The 19,729-nt window shown below is 41.8% G+C and overlaps 1 protein-coding gene across 1 annotated transcript; it reads left to right on the top strand.

The window, feature by feature from the left end:
- Positions 1-271: 271 nt before the first annotated feature.
- Positions 272-19,106, top strand: Dusp11 (dual specificity phosphatase 11). The gene is made up of 9 exons (XM_031382404.1): positions 272-494; positions 2,629-2,704; positions 3,217-3,348; positions 8,387-8,510; positions 9,494-9,554; positions 11,070-11,116; positions 11,537-11,612; positions 11,833-12,012; positions 15,098-19,106. The coding sequence occupies exons 1-9, from the start codon at positions 397-399 to the stop codon at positions 15,270-15,272; spliced, it is 969 nt and encodes a 322-aa protein (XP_031238264.1). The 5' UTR covers positions 272-396; the 3' UTR covers positions 15,273-19,106.
- The last annotated feature ends 623 nt before the right edge of the window (positions 19,107-19,729 follow it).

Raw genomic sequence — 19,729 nt, 5'->3', positions numbered from 1 at the left:
GATACACGCGTGTGAAAGCAAGTATCATGCATACACAAAATGCAAACAATTGACAACGTTCGCGAAGAATGCAGGGATCGGAGGGGTGGGGCTGGATCGCTGTTCCTGGTTCTGAGCAGTTCTGCCAGTGCAAGTAATTATTCGCATACCTGCAAAACCGGCCTCCAGTTAGGTAGAGCCCTGTTGGAGCCAATGGCAGGTTGACAAACCTTACTCTCAGCGCGGCGTGTGACGTCAGCACGGCGGCGCAAGGCGCATGCGCACTAGCGAAACACCGCCGCGTTGCGTTCCTTTGCCGGCGCTCTGGACCCGGCGGCGTTTACTGCGGGTCCTGAAGTTGCCACTTTGGCTGCTCTGGCACGCCTGGCGTTGGGTGGGCGGCATCTCTGCGCCCACATGAACCAGCATTATGGCCGATATGGTCGCGGTCGGGGCCGGGACTTTGCTGCCTGCGCCCCACCCAAGAAGAAGGGCAAAAACCACATCCCTGAAAGGTAAGGCGCTCTGGTTCCGGGCGCGGCGTTCGGGCTGCTTCGGTAGCCTAGAGTCTTGGAGCTCTCCCTGGCCTCGCGCCCTCCCGCCTCCCAGAGTCCTCCGCGCCGAACCCCGCCACCCTTCTCCACCCCGCGTTCTGGGGTCTCAGGTCCGTCCCGACAGGACTCTGTGGAGCTCGGGCCGGGGCGGAAGTGCGCAGTGGGGCGCGGCTGCCTGTACTGAGGCGTCTCTTGATCACTGGAGCTGGCGTCTTGAGCTTGTTTAGGCCCCGTGCCTGGCATCCGCTCTGAGCGGAATACACCCTTCGCTCGGCCCCAGCTGGAGAGGTTCTTTAGCTTTCAGAACTCTGACAGCGGAGGTGTCATTGGAGGGAATTAACCCTGCCTGTGCCAATGGCTAGTTTATTTCGATTTTGCTCACAGGTGCTGTGAACTCTACTTGTGGCTGTTTGCTTCCCTTCTCAGCTTTCAAAAGTCGGTCGTTTTACTTCCACAAATAAAGAAAAGCTGAAGGCAGACGTGGCCAGATCGTCCGACCCCCTTTCTAGAATCCATCAAGTCCTTTGTTTTATCTCCACAAATAAGAAATACTTAAAACTCGGGGTGTACAGAATGCTCTCTCCCCCTTCCCGGACTTCACTAAGCCCTTCTTTTTAGGTCTACAAATGAGCAATATCTAAAATTCAGGATGGACATGACGTCCTCTCTCCCTTCCCAGACTGGATATTTTTAGTCTGTCAGCTATCCTCCGATGTCATCTCAGTGCAGAACTTGCCTGACATATTGCAGAAGACAGCTGTCTATCTACTGGCCAATCCATTTTTAATATACCTTATGTAGTTAATTATTTAACTGCTATTAACTAAAGTATAAGTAAGTTATAATTTTTTGTTTATTGATATTTTTGTTTGTATTTTACTTCATTATTAAATTATTATCTTTATTGGATATAAAAGTTATTAACTAAATTAAAAATATTTTTAGGTATTGCTTATTTGTGGAGATAAAGCAAGATAAATATCAAGTAGCAATTGTGAGACAGCTCATAGATGTAAGCTAAAGCTTGACTTTAAGAGTAAAATGCCAACTTGTTGTCATGGCCTGTCACATTAGGTTCCATTGCTCTGGGCCACTGTGTCTCCAGTTTCTCACCACTCAGTCCTCACTCTCTCTACTCCAGGTGTATAAATGAACCATACTTATTTGTAATTCATGGACATAGACCAACTCAGCTATGACTCTCCACACTGACTCCTGACTGAACTAAAGATCAGGTTGTAGGAACTGGAAGGTTTCTACACATTGAGTTTCTACAGTTGATGACACTGGTGTGAAAACTAAAAACAATGTGCAGTGAAAGTATTGAATTTGAGCTCTGTCAGCCAGTGTGTAGGCATGCATTACTCCTTGCTATTTTTGTTTTTTGTTTTTTTTTTGTTTTTTGAGACAGGGTTTCTCTGTATAGCCCTGGCTGTCCTGGAACTCACTCTGTAGACCAGGCTGGCCTCGAACTCAGAAATCCACCTGCCTCTGCCTCCCAAGTGCTGGGATTAAAGGCGTGCACCACCACCGCCCGGCACTCCTTGCTATTTTTAATAGTTTTTAGTTACCGTAGAAAATATGAGTTTCATGATGACATTTTCTACATGTATGGCATTATACTTTGCTCATATTCACCCACACACATACACCTTCCCCTTTCTCCTATCCACATTTTGCTAGTATATGCATTATATATTTAAAACTAGATTCTACATAGGAGGGGAAATATACACTATTTGTCTTTCCCTTTTCTGCCCCTTGTTGCCCACCCCCTCCCTTATCTCCTCCCCCTCTGACACAATCCTTCTATTTTCATGTCTGATATCGCCTTAGTATTTGATGCTAGGCTGGGTTTATTAGGTAATTCTGTTCTGTTCAGTTCTGTGCAGTCCAGGTTTTAGATGTTGTTTGAGGATGTTGTGCTGTTTTGTTGACTTGTATCTATACGTTTTCAAGATGGGAGAACAGAGAGGAGGATAGTAGGTTGTACCTTGTGCAGAATGAATAGAGGGACATTCTGTGTGTTAGGTGCCCATTATCTTGGAGACAAGACTGATATTCAGTTTGACTAACAAATAACCCTTTGTCACAGGTGGAAAGACTATCTCCCAGTTGGGCAACGGATGCCTGGGACTCGTTTCATTGCTTTCAAAGTTCCTTTGCAAAAAGTAAGTGAAAATTAATTCAGGATCTTTTCAGAATTATAAATTCCTCATGGAGAATGCTGGCTCTCAATCAAGAATAATTATAATGTGTTATATTTTGTGTCAGCCTGACTAAACTAGATCATTCACTATTCACTGTCCTGATATGGTAGTTGCTGTGCTGGAAATTCAGTAGAATGAGGGGAGGTGTTCATTTGTGAAATACATTGAGTTTTTAAGGCTTAGGCAAATAGGAACAAGTTTTTATTTGTTTTTGGTTTTGTTTTTACCTATTTAATGTTGACTAGGACATTCTGAAGTCTTTCAGTCAGGGAAACACAAATACAGAAATGTGTACATATTGAAGTGAGCTTTTCTTCTTCCCACCACTGGAAGAGAGATTGTTGCAAGCTTCCAGAAGAACAGAGACAGCCCTTTGGTCTCACTGTGTCCTCATCTCATGGGGCTGGGATAAATGCATCATGTGCTACAGGACTTTAAGTAGGTTTGCTCTCTCTTATTTCACTCTCTGGCAGAAATTTGAAGCAAAGCTTATGCCAGAAGAATACTTCTCCCCTTTGGATCTTTTTAATAAAATTCAAGAACAAAATGAAGAACTTGGATTGATAATCGATTTAACATATACTCAGCGCTATTATAAAGTAGAGGTAAGTAGACTTCTGACTGAAAAAATAATAATTAATAGTAATTTAATAGTTTTCATCCTGTGCTGGTGTAAAAACTAAACTTCATTCATGGGTAGTAATAACTTTTAAAGAAAAGCAGATATTTTTCCTAATTTCATGTTAAAATGAGATTGGAGGCCAGGCATGGATGGTAGTTAATGGCTATAATCCCAGATCTTAGGAGTCTAAGGCAAGAGGATCACAAATTCAAGGCCACCTTGGACTATATATATACATCTTTAACAATGCAAACCACACACACACTAGATTGGAGACATGAATTAAACTATGATATGTAGTAATTATTATCAGTCTCTTTAATCAGCAAAAGTTCTATAGCCATTGAAAATTAATTCTCCCTTCTCCTATACGCCAGACCCCTCCTTTCTCCATTCACCAGACCCCTAGCAGCCTCTTACCTGCTTTATTATTTCCCAGTTCTAGGTATCTCATACAAGTAGCATAATGTAATATGCATTTAAATTTTAAATTAATTAAAATATAATTCTGTCATTTCCTTTAATCTCTCCTAACCCCACCTTCACATCCATAGCCTCTTACTCTTTATTATTGCTGCATGTACATGCAAATAGACAAATGCAACCTACTGAGTCCGTGTAGTTCTGCTTGTATGTATGGCTTTTTTCAGGCTAACCACTTTACAGTACTTATGTCTAAAGACTAATTCTCCCTTTCTCAGATGTTTTTAACTGCCTGTAGTTCTTCATTTAGGGGTAGGGCCCTGTGCAATTTCTCCCATCCATGTTGGCATGTCAACTGATAACTACTGTTCAGATCTTGTTTAAGCACCCATATTATTGAAATTTCATTGATGTAGCCTTCCCTGTCATACTTACATAATATAATCTTGCAGTTGACTCCTGGTCCTCTAGCTCTTACAGTATTTCTACCTTCCTCTCCTGAGCTCTTCTCAGAACCTTAGATGTGAGGGTTGTGTTCAGATGTATCAGTTAGGGCTGAGCAGCTCACAGTCAATTGTTTCTGAATTTTGACTAGTTGTGGCTTTTTGTAATCTGTGTGCTGCAGGGGAAAATAAGTATTTGGATGAGGTAGGAGAGTTACACTTATCTGTGGAGTACACTTATTTGTGGAGTAATTTTTTTAAGGTTTATTTTTATTTATTTATATTAGTGTTTGCCTGCTTGTATATATGTGCACCACAGACATGCCAGTTGTCTGTGAGGATAGAAGTAGGTATTATATCTCATGTAGCTGGAATTACAGATGGTTGTGAACTGTTGTGTGCTGGGAATTGAACCCGAGTCTTCTGCAAGAGCAGCCAATGCTCTTAACCATTAAGCCATCTCTTCAGCCCCAGTATCATGTAATACTTGCCTTTCTGTGACTGAGTGATTTTAGTAATTATGTCTCTGACATCTATTAAAGCACATATCAGAATCTTTTTCTTTTCTGGCTTAATATTAAGTTATGTGCATATGCTCTATAATAGATATGGTCCTATCTGTTTTACCCCACACTACCTTCTGAATTCTCCTACTACCCCTGTGTATGTTGGGGTGCAGAGGTGAGGGGGGAGATTGTGGGTGGGAGTGGTTATTCTTTGTTTAGTTTTTTTCATGAGAAAGAGTCTCATAGTGTGGCTCTAGCTGGCCTGAAATTTATTATGTACACCAGGCTGGTCTCCAGCCTACTCCTGCCCCCATGTGCAGAGAGATTCATCGTGTGCACTACCACACCCAGCATGTTTCGTCGTATTTTAAAGGAATGCTCAAATATTATAGAATTAATTTCTATATCTTTGGTATGTGTATTTAAGATACAATACTTTTCCCATAACATCAGTTCTTTTCTGTCAGATATGCAATTTGATAGCTCCTGTCACAAAAATTGTTAGTTTGCAGTTGGTTGTCTGTCCTGATTAAGTCTACACATTACTGTCCATGTCTCTTTCTTTTTGTCCCTACCTTGAATTCTTGCTTTAGAGATCCAGCCAGACTGTACCGTCTAAATGTTAGCTGTGTGCCTCCACATGCTAGTATGGCCCGTTTGTTCTCTGCCAGTGGGCTGGCACAGCCAGATTCAGGATTCTGCTCCCCTTTCTCCTTTTCTCCCTCCTCTCTCCTTCTGATCCCCTAACCTCTGGTTTCCCTTTCCTTTCCCTTTCCTACCCTCCTTCCCTCTCTTCCTTATTGTTTTGTTTGGGGTTTAGTATTTGAAACAGAGTCCCAGTATGTAGCCCTGGTTGGTTGACCTAACACTCATGATCTTCCTCCTCAATCTCTCTAATGCTGGAATTATAACTATAAAGCATTCCACCTACCTACCTTCCTTCCTTCTTTCTTTTCTCTCCTCTTCTTTTAATTTGAACTAGTGTCTCATATAGCCCAGCCTGTCCTCAGTCACAGAAGATAGCCTTAAACTCCTGATCCTCCTGCCTCTACCTCCCAAGTGCTGTGATTACAGGCATGGACCACCATACCCAGCTTGATTTCCTTTTCTAAAGGAAAAGTCTAAAAGTCTTTATTTGTTTTAATGTGTGCTGGCATGAGTTTATGTGCAACACATTCATGCTGAAGCCTACAGAACTTAGAAAAGAGTTAGATCCTCTGGAACTGGAATTGCAGACAGTGTGACTGGCTATCTGGATCTTGGGAACTAAACTCCCATTCTCTTTAAGAACAGTAAAGGCTTTTAACTGTGAGCCTGATTTTCCTTTTAACATGGCAATTTTGAGCATTTCTGTATATTTCAAGATGGGTTCTTGTTATGTAGCCCTGACTGATCTGGAACTGTGCTCAGCCTACTGAGACACAAGGACTACAAGGGTATACAGCCATGCATGACATGAGATGTTTTCATAAGTAGTCATGTATCCTTCAGTTAGGAGGGCATAAAGTGAGTGTCTCTTATGGTATTACTAGTTAATTAATGACTGATCTATTAACTCCTTTGAGGCTTCAAAAAGTTGATCTTCTTTCTCTTTTTTCTTTTTTGAGACAGGCTCTTGCTGTGTAGCCCAGGCTGACTTCAAACTCAAGATTATCCTGCCTCAGCCTCCCAGGGTCTAGGATTACAGGTGTACGCCACTATACCAGGCTATACAAGGTGAATTTTATCATTCATGTTTTATTTAATGAAGTTTCTGTTTGTTTATTTACTCAGTGATGTCCACAGGATTCTTTCCTCTATGTACAGCTTTCTTTTTTTTTTTTTTAAATTTTATTTTATTATTTTTTTATTTTTAAGATTTATTTATTATAAATGAGTACACTGTAGCTGTCTTCAGACCACCAGAAGAGGGCATCAGATTTCATTATGGATGGTTATGAGCCACCATGTGGTTGCTGGGATTTGAACTCACGACCTTCAGAAGAGCAGTCAGTGATCTTACCAGTTGAGCCATCTCACCAGCCCCTTAAATTTTATTTTATTTTTTTTTTATTTTTAAGATTTATTATATGTACAGCTTTCAAAATAATCTTGGCTCCCTGATACCTGACTGGTGACTAGTGACTAGTCAGATTTTATTTAATTAAATTTTTCTGTCATTACAAATTCCCCTGTAGTTGACTTTTGAATTGGAACACAAGTGGAGGGTCTCTCTTAGTTGGGGCTTCTCAGTTTGGCTTCTAAAACCTTTTTTAAGACAATACTATTAAGAACTTTATGCACATGTAATACACTTTTCTGTTCACAATCACCCTAATACCACAGCTAATTCCTCTTGATTTACATTCCAATGTTATGTTGTCATCTTTTTTATGTGTTTTTTATAATAAGGTCACCACATGTTTGATGGTACTCATGGAGGGTAGAAGGAGGAGTCAGATCCTTTAGACCTAGAGTTACAGGTAGTTGAGAGCTGCCTGGTGTGGGTGCTGGGAACTCATCCCAGGTCTTAAACTCTAATCCTATGAGCCATTTCTCCACCCCACCCCCACTCTGCCTTTTAAAAATAATCCACCAATTCCAAAATTGGTGCTGCTCAAGTACACATGCATTAAAGCCCTCTACTGGAGCCAACTACCCAGGGCCACGCTCCTGAGGAAAACTGGCCTCCCCTCCCCAAGTAGCTATTAGCTGCCTATAGCTCCTCAGATAGATTAAACCATTTCTCAGTGCTAACCTTTTAAGATGTCCTGATCATTTGTGACCAGTTTGTCTGCATGAAAGAAATTCCAGGCTCATCTTAGCTATTTTCTGTCCCAAGCTGACTCAAGCTTTGTTTCCTTTCAGTGTTGATAGTTTTTTCAGATATGAGTATGGAATATATTTATTGCTAATAGACTGACATTGTTTGGAAGCTTTTTTGTAGAAAGAGCCAGGATCTCTGTAAAATTCGTGATAGGGCTTTCCAATTACACTCAGAGTTACAGATTTTCACCTAACCTCTCTTTTTTTCCCTGAGATTTATTGTTTGTGTGTGTGTGTGTGTGTGTGTGTGTGTGTGTGAGTGTGTGTGTGTGTGTATGTGTGTATGTATATCTGTATCTGTGTCTTTCTGTGTTAGTGTCTGCCATGTGTGTAGGTGCCGGCTGGGTCAGAAGAGGGCGCCGGATCCTCTGGAGCAGGAGTTACAGGCTGTTGTGAGCCATCAGACATGGGTGTTGAGAACTGAACTACGTCCGCTGGAAGAACAGCAAGCACGCTGAGCGCTGAGCCATCTGTCCAGCCCCTTCCTCCCCGGTTCTTTCTGTTATTCATAGCTCCTTTTGCCCAGATCATTACTACTTTGTGCAGGCACAGAAGAGTGAAATAGTTATTAGGTAGAACTGTTCACATAATGTTTAGTCACACCATCTGTACACCTTGATTCGCACTGAATTTGGTGTGTTCTGTATACCTAGTTCTGTCCTATAGTCTTAATGAGAAGCAAGTTCTATTTCCTGGTTAAAACAGCTTTGTAAGAAGTAGCTCTTTAGTCAGACGTGCTATCACAGTGAGTTTATCATTATCAGTTTATATTCAGACTCCTTAAGTCTTTCATTATCTACTTACAAATGAAGTAATGTACACTTGTCTCTGTTTTGCTTTCTAGGATTTGCCAGAAACTATTTCTTACATAAAAATTCTTACAGTTGGTCATCAAGTACCTGATAATAACACTATCTTTCAGTTCAAATGTGCAGTTAAAGAGTTTTTAAAGAAAAATAAAAACAATGGTAAGTCCTTATGGTTTGTTTTGTTTGGTTTTCCTTGTCTGAACTCTATTGTCCATTTTGAGTAAGTTTAGAGACTTTTTTAAAATGTCTTATTTTTAATTATGTGTGTGTGCTTGTAGCTATGTACATATGAATGCAGGTACTCAGAGTCCAGCATCAGCTTCCACTGTGCTGGAGTTAGGCAGCTGTGAGCCATCCAGCATGGGTGCTGGAGACTGTGGGTGCTCAGTCGAACTCTCAAGCACCGCCGCCTCTCCCTCTCCAGGGCGGTCTGATAGTGTTGATATCCTAATATTAGCTCTGTTGTCTTTGAAAATGTCAGCTGGTAGTAATAAAGTGTTTTTCCTCATGTTGGCCACACAGAAACAAAACTTGAGTGAGAACTTTGTAATATGATGGAAGTGTTTCCCTTTCCCTGTGGCTAAGGAGTGAGAGGTAAAGATTAAAAATGCAGGGTCCAAAAGTTCCATAAAGAGACAACAGAAGGCAAAGAGTAGGAAACAGCACAAGTGGGCCAGGAGACTTGTGTCTTTGTCGTATATACTGACGATGTCTGTGCTGTCTTTTCATTTTGAGTATAGTTGTGGTTGTTATTTCCTGTCACGAGTGGAGGCTGGACTGAGGCCTGTAGCTTAAATGCAGAGCACTTGCATGGCTTGCATGAGTCCCAGTTTCAGCATTGTACATACACATACCCCCACACAAAAACACACTCCAGTTTTCTCTTCATATTAAGACAGATCTCTTTGCTTAATGCAACCTGGTGGTACCTCTACAGTATGTACCATTTTATCTAACCAGTACTTGCAAAATTCCCACAACAATTAGCTTTTGGTAGGTTCTTGATTGCATGTTTTTAAAGCCACTTTATTTTTCACCATAGCAGTGATATTTCACTAACTTGTAAGTCTTAATCCTCAGAAAATTGTATAACTTATTTTTGGTGTATCTTGTTTCTTATCTCTGCATTTCCTATTTTATAGACAAACTTATTGGTGTCCACTGCACCCATGGCTTAAATAGGACTGGCTACCTCATTTGCAGGTGAGTTGCCAACCCAAAAGTCAAAAAGTGTTTAGTGTGTGTGGTTACAATGGTAATCTAAACTTACATAGAAATGGGTTTTACCCAGAGACTGCTATCAGCAGTGCCATTGTTGACGTCACAGATGCACAGCACATCTGTGTGGCTTAAAGTACAATAGACATTCAGTTTTGCAATTTAATACGTGGTAGAAATCTTCCTGTGGAAGTATTATTTGGAGACCTTATTTTTTAAAGGCTCCCCTGTTTTTGATTGTTTGTTTGCATACTGATGAACATTCAAGTCAGAAGTTTGGGGTTTGATAAAACATTAAAATGGTATGAGCATCTTTGGATCCACTGATGTACTAAATTCAGATGTATCCTGGTACTTCTTAAGGAATTGCTATGCTGTGTGACTTTATGTTCATTCACACAAAATATCCTTACTGAGATACAGTTTGTGTGAGCAGTGTGAGTGCTGGCAAAGATGCTTAGTTTGACCTGCCTCTGAAGAAATAAGGAAAACTAGAATAATAAAAATGAGAAGAGGAAGAGTGTGGAACTCTCTCTGTCAAGTGCTGAGGAGTATAGGAACATGGTACATTGAGGGCACATTGAGGGAAGCTTTGACCTATCTCATCAAGAAGACAGTACATTTCTGTGGAGGGTTTGAGTGACTATCTGAAGGTTGACCTGGTACTGGCTGAGTAAGGGCACCAAAGAGACTATGGACTTAAGGCTCAGCCAAGAGCCTAGAGTAGGATCCCATACACTGTGCCGGGGAGGTAGGTAATGCGGTAAGTATGGCATTGAGGTGGAGCTGCAGGGGCAGGAAAGAGTCAGTGCTAGGCCATGCAAAAGGCTATTTTAGCTGCTTGGGTTTTTGTTGTTGCACCTTTTGGGGGTGTGTTGAACCCCATCTATTTCTGCTGAGTAAAGAGTATTCAACAGTGGTAGAGGCAAGGAGTCTTAGGTTTTTGTACGAATTGAAGTGTTGATGATCACTTGGACCAGGATGTCAAGGTCATTTTGGTAGAAGTATGTGGCACTGTCAGTATGTGGCACTGTCAGGACCCTGGTGGTAGACTGAAGGTGAAAATCAGGAAAAGTGGGTGACAGTAACAGTAGCTCCTGTTATCGTTTGGCAACATTACTATTTTTCCCAGTTGTTTTGTGTGTTGGTTATTGAAGAATACATGGTAATATTAAGGAAGGCTTCTGTGTTTTAGTTCACAAAGCAGTTTGATGGAGAGGACTGCTGAATCTGCCTTTTAAACATTTGCCAGTTCGGTCATGAATTTCTTTTATTGATTATATTGTTATATTAATATAAGAACCTTTATTAATACATTTCTAAATTAGTCAATCTTGGCATAGTCTTTTTATGGTCATGGCATGTCATTCTGTAACTGTTGGATTAGATATGTAGTATTTTCTTAGGATTTGTATGTCTCCACTTATAAGTGAAATTGGACCTGTTTTGATTTTTTTCTTTTCATATATTTAAGTGACCCAAATTATGTTGTTTTGTTAGATATTTGATTGATGTAGAAGGCATGAGGCCAGATGATGCAATTGAATGTAAGTATGAGGGGTGCCACTATTTTTCCCTTCCTATAAAAGTAAAAGGTGAAAATGGTAGAGCCACTTTTCAATTTTTGGAAAAAATAATGTATATGATGCAATATAAAATGCCAGAAAGAAAGTGAGGATGAGAAGGAAGGAGTTGCTCATGGGGCTGGGGATGTGGCTCAGCGGCAGAACATCTATCTGCTCGGCATGTGTGGAACCTGAGTGTGGTCTCCAGCACCAGAGGGAGGAAAGAGCAAGGATAGGAATATAAGGCAGCCTCTTGCCAAAAAGCTTATGAGGAACATGTCTGCAGTAGTGAGATGTGACAGCCTATGACTAGTCAGTGAGTATGAGCTCTGATCTGCGTTCTCTGGGCAGATTCCTTCTCATGTACCTGTTTCTAACGGTTCATCTTCATCCACTCCTCAGTATTCAACAGGTGCCGGGGGCATTGCATAGAAAGGCAGAACTACATTGAAAATCTGCAGAAACGTCGTGTCAGAAAGTAAGTCTTCCGTTTTCTTAGGTGAGATTTGTGGCTAGGGAAGCCTCTTTGATATAATTCAAGCAGCACATTTCCCTGGCAGCTTGCTCACTTGCTGAGTAAAACCCAAACAGCTAGGAGTGGGGAAATGAGATCAAATATTCATGAATCAAAATACAAAGTCACTAAACTGGCCACTGGAACTGGAATCTGGTAACACTGTATCACACTTCTCTTTCAGGAACCAGAATGTTAGTGCATCTAGGTCGGGTGGCCTTGAAGACTCGGCAGATCTTACGGAACAAGTCCACACCACTAACAAACCCGTGAACAAAAGACCTAGGAAGAACCGACATGGTCATCATGTGGCATCTTCCCAGTATTTTCATACCCAGACCCAGAACTCTCCATACTCATTCAGGTACCTATGCTTCTCCGTTCCCTAGAACTGAGCTGGAAACTGTATTTAAGCCAGGGGAAAGTCTGTTGTGATAGTGACCAGCAGTTGGTATTTCCTTCCTGATGAGGGTCAGTCATGCTGCTTAGCAGATCAGACACCGGATGGGAGGTGTGGCTCTTGAGACGCAGCTGAGGAAAGGGAAGGCTGTTCTTTTTTTAAATTGGCTTACTCTATGAGAGTTAGATGGGCCTACTAGAAGATTAAATCTTGCGTTCTTGAGATGAAACCCAAGATTCTACCTCTGAGGTATATCCCTAGGCTTTAAGACTCTAGTTTTTGGGGCTGGAGAGATGGCTCAGAGGGTAAGAGCACTGACTGCTCTTCCAGAGGACCTGAGTTCAAATCCCAGCAACCACATGGTGGCTCACAACCATCTGTAATGGGATCGGATGCCCTCTTCTGGTGTGTCTGAAGACAGCTACAGTGTACTCATATACATAAAATAAATAAATCTTTTTTTAAAAAAAAAAAAGACTCTAGTTTTTGGAATAAGGAAGGCTGTCATTTAAAGAACAAATACAAAGCCAGGCAGGGTAGTATGCCTATAGTCCCAACACTGGGAAATAGAGACAGGAAGATCAGGAGTTCATCGTTGGCTGTATAGTGAGCTCCAGGTTAGCATAGACTAACTAAATGAGACTCTGTCTCTGAGAGAGAGAAAGGGAGAGGGAATTTTGAAAGAGAGTAAAGTCCTAATAGAGATATTTACACATGATTTGGGCAGATTAAATCATAAAAGAATTTCAGTTGGGAAATGGGAAAATTCTCTGTTCAGTCAAAATTGTCAGTTAGAATTCTCCAGAGAAAGGGAAGATAGAGAAGAAGGGAGAAGGGAGAGAGGGTAGGCAGGTAGATGAGATGGGCCTTTATTAGGATGATTGACCCGGGTAACTCTGTAGGCTGAGAAGTCCACCAACAAGCTCTCTGTAAGTTGGAGACCCAGAGATGCCAGTAGTGTGGCTCAGACCAAAGGAGCATGGTGATTCTCTCTAGGAGTCATGAGGAAAGGCCAGAGAAGCCTTGGATAGAGGGTGAAGGGCAGGAGAGGGCAAACTTGCCTTTGCTCTGCTTTGTACTGGTACTGCTGACCCGTCCAGGTGACTTGTGCCCACCCACATGCAAGGCAGACCTTTCTTGCTTCCTTATCAGTCTGCTCTTCTCGCTTCAGTCTTTTTTGGAAGCACTCTTGTTGACAGATACAAAAATATAGCTTCATGAGCTCTGTAGCTGTTCCTTACTCTAGTTGAGGTGCTGTATAAAATTAGCAACCATAGCTTGCAAAATGTTTTGGCTATTAATTTAGCTTAAGTTTTTATGAGCATTTGAGGGTTGTAATAGGCTGGGTTTGAATTTGTCTCCTTACTCTGCCATTCACATTATGTGCAGTCTTGAGTAAGACCACATCTCTAATTTCCATTCTCCAAGGTGGAGATTTTCAAATGCATAACCTGTAACAATGGTTGTTACCTTGCTACATCTGTTAAAGCAAGTTGGTATATTCTAACACCTTCAAAAAGATGCTGCTGCTAACACTGAGAGTGGGAATAGCCCTTTGGAGTCAATTTTAATGGCCATAAAGATGTTCTTACCTGATCAACCCCATTTTGAGACTATACTTTTCAAATCGTACTGTCTTAGGACAGAGCTAGATGCTCTGTGTACAGTATATATTATGAGATGCTAATCCCCAAAATATTGATGGTAGAAAAACTGGTAGTAGCCTGTGATTCTAAGAGTGGGAATACAGCTAAGTGACCATAACCATACTGTGACATTTTTATAAAGCCATTGAGGTTGAAATTATTTCATTTATTTATTTATTTATTTTTAAAGATTTATTTATTTATTTATTTTATGTATATGGTACACTGTAGCTGTACAGATGGTGTGAACCTTCATGTGGTTGTTGGGAATTGAATTTTTAGGACATCTTCTTGCTCCAGTCAACTTCTGGTCACTCGGTCCCTGCTCGTTCTGGCATAAAGATTCATTTATTATTATATATAAGTACACTGTAGCTGTCTTCAGACATGCCAGAAGAGGGTATCAGATCTCATTACAGGTGATTGTGAGCCACCATGTGGTTGCTGGGATTTGAACTCATGACCTTTGGAAGAGCAGTCCATGCTCTTACCTGCTGAGCCATCTCACCAGCCCATATACAATTTTTTTTTTTTTTTTTTTTTTGGTTTTTCAAGACAGGGTTTCTCTGTATAGCCCTGGCTGTCCTGGAATTCACTCTGTAGACCAGGCTGGCCTTGAACTCAGAAATCCACCTGCCTCTGCCTCCCAAGTGCTGGTATTAAAGACATGTGCCACCACTGCCTGGCTTAAAACTTATTTGTAACAGTAAAAATAGTAGTAGGAGCTAGAGAGTTGGCTCAGCAGTTAAGAGCACAGGCTGCTCTTGAAGAAAACTCAGGTTCAATTCCCAGACCCACTCGGCTGCTCACAACCAATAGTAACAACAGTCGGAATGATGAAAAGAGGTAGAGACTAAAGAGACAATTAAACAAATTTGACTAAGTGAGATTTTGTGTACATGCATGTGTGTGTGTGCACGTGTGTGTGTGTGCGTGTGTGTGTGTGCGCGTGCGTGCGTGCGCGCGCGTGAGAGAGAGAGGAGGCTGAGGGGGACAGGCCTGCATGAGGACATCCTGAGTGACACTTCACACTTTGACCTTGTCTGAGGTAGAGCCCCTTGTGGTTCCACTGCACACGCCAGGCCAGTTGCCTCAAGCTTCCAGGGATCCTCCTGTCTCTGCCTCCCATATTACCATAGGGATTACAGACACATGCTACTGTCTCAGCTTTCTGTGGGTTCTGGGAGTGCAGCCCCAAGTCCTCACATGTGTACAGCACGAGCTGTACTCATTGAGCTGTCTCCCCAGTCCCAGCTCCATTTCATAGAAAATGAAGAGAAAGGTCAGTGATTATCTGCTTGGGTCATCCAGGTGGGAAAAGTGAAATTAGAGTGTATCTGCATTATTTTATGAAGCTTGTTATTATGTTAATCTTGATAATGATTTATTGCTTCTTGTTTAAGAAAATGGTCACAAAATCAGAGTGTTTACCAGAGAGGCTTTGTCCCTCCCCCTGGTCCTTCTGGAGAGGACTATTCACAAAGAAGATTCTTCTGGAGCGCGAGGCCAAGTAAGAAGTGGACTGCTGATAGTTACCAGAGACCTTACTACCCAGCCTACTGGGAATGGAACCTGTGATGCACACTGTGGCTGAACTGTCGTGGGGGCCACCTGACATCAGAGCTGGACAGAAGACAGCTGGATGACTTTTAATAAAATCAGGTCAAAAAAAATGAAAAAAAATTTTTGAACATTTTTAACTTTTTAAACTGTTTTACTATTCCTTCATGTGTGTTAGATTGCAGGTAAATTTCCTTCTTTTTACCTCCCGGCTGGTGGACACAGGGGTTTTGGCAGTCCAGAACACCTCCATTCCGGGCCTCAATTTTTCTCAAAGAATTCTGAGTAGATAAACCATTACAAACTTGCAAATGTTTAATTGCTTTGTGCTTGCCCTGTATATTTCCTTTGCTCATGCTTGAATTTGTTGTGTAGGTGCCGGGAGATTCAGTGTTTTACCATGTTCTTTACTGACAGTCTTTAAGGGTGTCTGTTTTCCATGACTATTCAGATTTTCTACTAAAACTAGCCAGGGGACAGTTCCTTTCTTTCTTTGCACCTGATCTGTCCTTGTGGGGCTCTGATCAGTGTTTTTTCCTTGGTGGTCAGTGTTAGGATTTGACCAGCTTCTTACTGACCTGCCAGGTAATGCATCTAACACAGAGAAGTGTAAAATTTTAGGGAACTGATTGATTGCCAAGTTGGGCAAGAAGAAACGAATTGATAAAACAAAGTGCTGGTTAAATTGTAATTTCCCTGACAAGGTAACTGCCACCAACTGGGTAGAACCATCCAGAAGGCTAGAAAACCTCTGTAGAAATTAAAGGTTACACAGACATCCTTGGCTCTCTGGCCCTGAGGACCGATTCAGGATCTCTGTCCACTGGCCTCCCACACTAGAATGGTGCTTTTTCTCTAGAACACACTTGAGGCTAATGGAGGTGCTAATTATTTCACCTTAGAGCTCACTCAGGAAGTTGCTCTTCATAACACATTGTAGTCCACAGTTTGGTGAAGGACGAGGCAATTTGGCTTCTATCTTTTAAGCCTCTAATCTTAAGGATTGTAAAACTGACCAGCTCATGCTATGAACAGTAGTTCTTTTCTCTCTCGTGCACCATCATGTGGAGGGAGCCTCTCCCTAATGGAGTCCCAGCAGTTGATCTATTCTGGCCTGCAGCTAAGTTTGCTCAAACTTTAGTCAAGTTGCTCTGCACTCCAGTGATGGCTCTTAAAAGTTTTTCTCTACCCATCACAGTAACAGATTCAAAGTGCTTCTTTCTTCCCCACAATACACTGGGGCAGTGTATTGTCCAGTGTAAGAAACTGGAGCAGACAGTTAGGAACCAAAAGAGGGCAAAGCTAGGGCAGGTACAGAAGTGCACCCAGTCTGGAAGGTGTAAAGAACACATTGGCAAGCCGCCTTGAGGACACTGCCACCTTCAGGAATTGTTTCTGCTACCTGCCCTGTTCCTCTACCTTTGGATTGTCAACACCTAGTTAAAACCACCTTTGTCATCGGCTAACTCATGACTAACTTCCATTCTTAGATACTGGTCCATGTTACACAATCCAAAGGCCTAGTGGTAGGACACTTCCTTTTAAAGTTTCTAGTGGTCTATTTAGTATTTTTAAATTACATGTTTACTTTAGAAACATACACGAATATTTTCTCAGGTAGCTTTCCTGAAGTTTACCGTGGAAAGGCATCCTCCCTGTTACTTGATCATCAGGTCTGAGGTAGCCAGCCTAAGGACTTCTGCCTTATTCTATGTATTTTCCTCTATTTTTTAATACTCTTACAAATCACCATTGCTTGATTTTCCAATTTCTGATAATATGCATTGATGAATTCTTCCTTTGGCAAATGAGGATTTAGCTTTCAGCCTACCCACTTGCTGGCTCCACAGCTGATGAAATTACTAGATGAGTGTTAGTCATCTCAAGCCGTCCTATCCCATGACTGTGGGTTCTTTTATGCCTTCCCCTTTCCTTGATGTTTTTGCCTCATTCATTTGGCCATTTTCTGTTGATTATGTCACAGATTCATCCTCTGTCTCTGATAGCATTATAAACTGTCTCTGTAAGTGATGCACCCTTTTGATTTAACTCCTTTTCTGGGGGTTCTTACAATGTTCCAGTTAGGTGCCAAGTCCAGTTGGTAGAGCTGCCATGGTAGAGTATCATAGACTAAGGGATATAATCTATAGGAATTTTTTGTTTCTCATAATTCTAGAGGCTGGGAAGGATTGAAGCAGCAAGAATTTCTTTTTGTAGATGACTGGTACTTCACAGACATCCATGGATGAACTTTCTAGAAAGCTTCCCTCAAGCCTACCCCGGGGAGTGATCTCTCTTTCTACAGTGTACTTTGTGTACACTGTATTAAAATCCTACTTCAGGTTCTGTGCCACCATTTCAAGTAGCACAGTATGACAGCGCATTTGTACAGGGAAGGATAAACCCTTTGCCTTTGCAAATGAGTCTTAAAATTCCCAAGCTAAATCTTTAATCCCAGCACTTGAGAGGCAGAGGCGGGCAGATCTCTGAATTCCAGACCAGCTTGGTCTACAGAGAGAGATCCAGGACAGCCAGAGCTACAGAGAGAAACGTTAGCATGAAAATGCAAAAAAGAAAAATTCCCAGCCAAGTGAGATGCATGTACTCTGGTTGTATGTGTGGTACCTCTGGCCCACCGCACCATGTTCTTTCTTTTTTTTTTTTAATATAATATAACCCCACTTTCAACTAAAGGGGGATGGAACACGGTAGGCCATGGCATCTGGCTCCCTGAGCTGCTGCCAGAGGGTGAGGTGGCTAATCCATTCCCTCTGCAGAAGACAGGAGATGCCTAGCAAGCAAACATCCTTCCTGTTCTGCTGTAGGTTACTCGCAGTTTCATCTAAGCCTTCCAGAGAAAGTCCAGACTGAGACTGTCATGCCAGGGAGGCTGGTGTCTGCTTGACTTACGAAAGCAGGGCAGCACATTGTATCACATGGCTTTGCTGTTCCCTGCTGAAGGCCTTTCCTCACCACTCTATGTGTACACCAAAGAAAGTACCAGTGATAGGGGACCTCAAATGTTTTATAGACCTGGCAGTCATGTGCTCTTAATGGTTTGACTTTACATGTGGTTGATACACCTGGTCTCTTACTGACTTGACATACTAGAAAAACTTGGAGCCTTTGAGAATACCAGTCAGTTATTTTGAGGTAACGATTTATCAAAAATTAAGGTTTTATTTGAGGTTATATTTGCATGACATAGGGATAAGTTTTAGAATCTGGGTTAAGATTATATTCAGTTTAACAACAAGGACAGTTGTGACTGCTTATGCAAGTCCCATCTCACAGCATAACACTCTATCATGCATTCTGAGCCAGCTGTCATATGCTATATAATGGTGTCCCTTGATTCTGTAGGAAGAAGGTAGCTCTGAGATAACATTTTTTTTTTTTAAGAAAACTAAAATTCTTTTCCTGACCAAGGAACCCCAAACTCGACCCTCCCAGCCCCCTCTGATCACAGCTCCTCCCATCAGCCCAGCCCCTGGCAGCTCTGATCATGTTTTTCTCTTACCCTTTCTAAATTGTTGTGCAGGTGAAATTAGGATATAGACTTCAGAGTGGGGTTTCTCATTTGGCTACTGGCTTTAAGGTCTGTTACAGAATGGATCAGCTGGTCATTCTTCCCTGTTACTGAATTGCCCTCATATATGGTTGTCTTGCACTTTGCTTAATGGACCAGTTAAAAGATAGTTAGGTTATCTGTAGTTTTTTTTTTTAATTTAAATTTTAAATATAAAATTTTTATATAACATTTTATGTAAACATCTTCCCTTCCCCCTCCCTTTGGAGTGGAATGCTGCCATGTATGTCTAACTTTATAATAAATTATCAAACTTTCCCAAACAGGTGTACTGCTTTGTATTCTACCAACAAGAAACGAGTGTTCCAGTTACACCTCACTAGCAATTAATAGTGTGTGTGTGTGTGTGTGTGTGTGTGTGTGTGTGTAAGGTATCCTCAAAAGTCACTGTCTACCTTGGGATGGGTTGGTTTTCTTGTTGTTGTTTTGGTTTTTGTGGGGTTTTGTTGGGGGTGGTTGTTGTTTTGGTTTTTTTGGTTTTTCAAGACAGGGTTCCTCTGTATAGCCCTAGCTGTCCTGGAACTCACTCTGTAGACCAGGCTGGCCTCGAACTCAGAAATCTGCCTGCCTCTGCCTCCCAAGTGCTGAGATTACAGGCATGCACCACCACTGCCCGGCGTTGTTTTGTCTTTTTAATGGTTGGTTGGTTTTGATTTTGGTTGGTTGAGACAGGGTTTCTCTGTGTAGATCTGCCTGTCTGTCTCTGGAGTGCTGAGATTAAAGGCATGTACCACCATACCCAGCTCCACATTGTTTTGTGTTCAGGATAGGGTTTTTTATTGGCGTAGAGCTTGCTCGAGTAAGCTGACTGGCCAGCCAGTGTCAGAGATCCACTTGTCCCCACCTGTCCATCCCTCACCGTCTGCGCTGTTTCTCTAACTCAAAT

This window comes from Mastomys coucha, unplaced genomic scaffold (genome assembly GCF_008632895.1).
Source record: "Mastomys coucha isolate ucsf_1 unplaced genomic scaffold, UCSF_Mcou_1 pScaffold20, whole genome shotgun sequence".
NCBI classification, from domain to species: Eukaryota; Metazoa; Chordata; class Mammalia; order Rodentia; family Muridae; genus Mastomys; species Mastomys coucha.
Note: the sequence above shows the minus strand (reverse complement) of the source record. Positions and strands in the feature narration are given on the sequence as shown.

Bases quoted from the DNA above. Each gene is read 5' to 3' on its own strand.
- Dusp11 (XM_031382404.1), top strand. From the start codon at position 397: ATGAACCAGCATTATGGCCGATATGGTCGCGGTCGGGGCCGGGACTTT. The intron at 2,705-3,216 runs GTAAGTGAAAAT...ACTCTCTGGCAG, and splicing joins TCAAAGTTCCTTTGCAAAAA to AAATTTGAAGCAAAGCTTAT. The intron at 8,511-9,493 runs GTAAGTCCTTAT...CCTATTTTATAG, and splicing joins AAAGAAAAATAAAAACAATG to ACAAACTTATTGGTGTCCAC.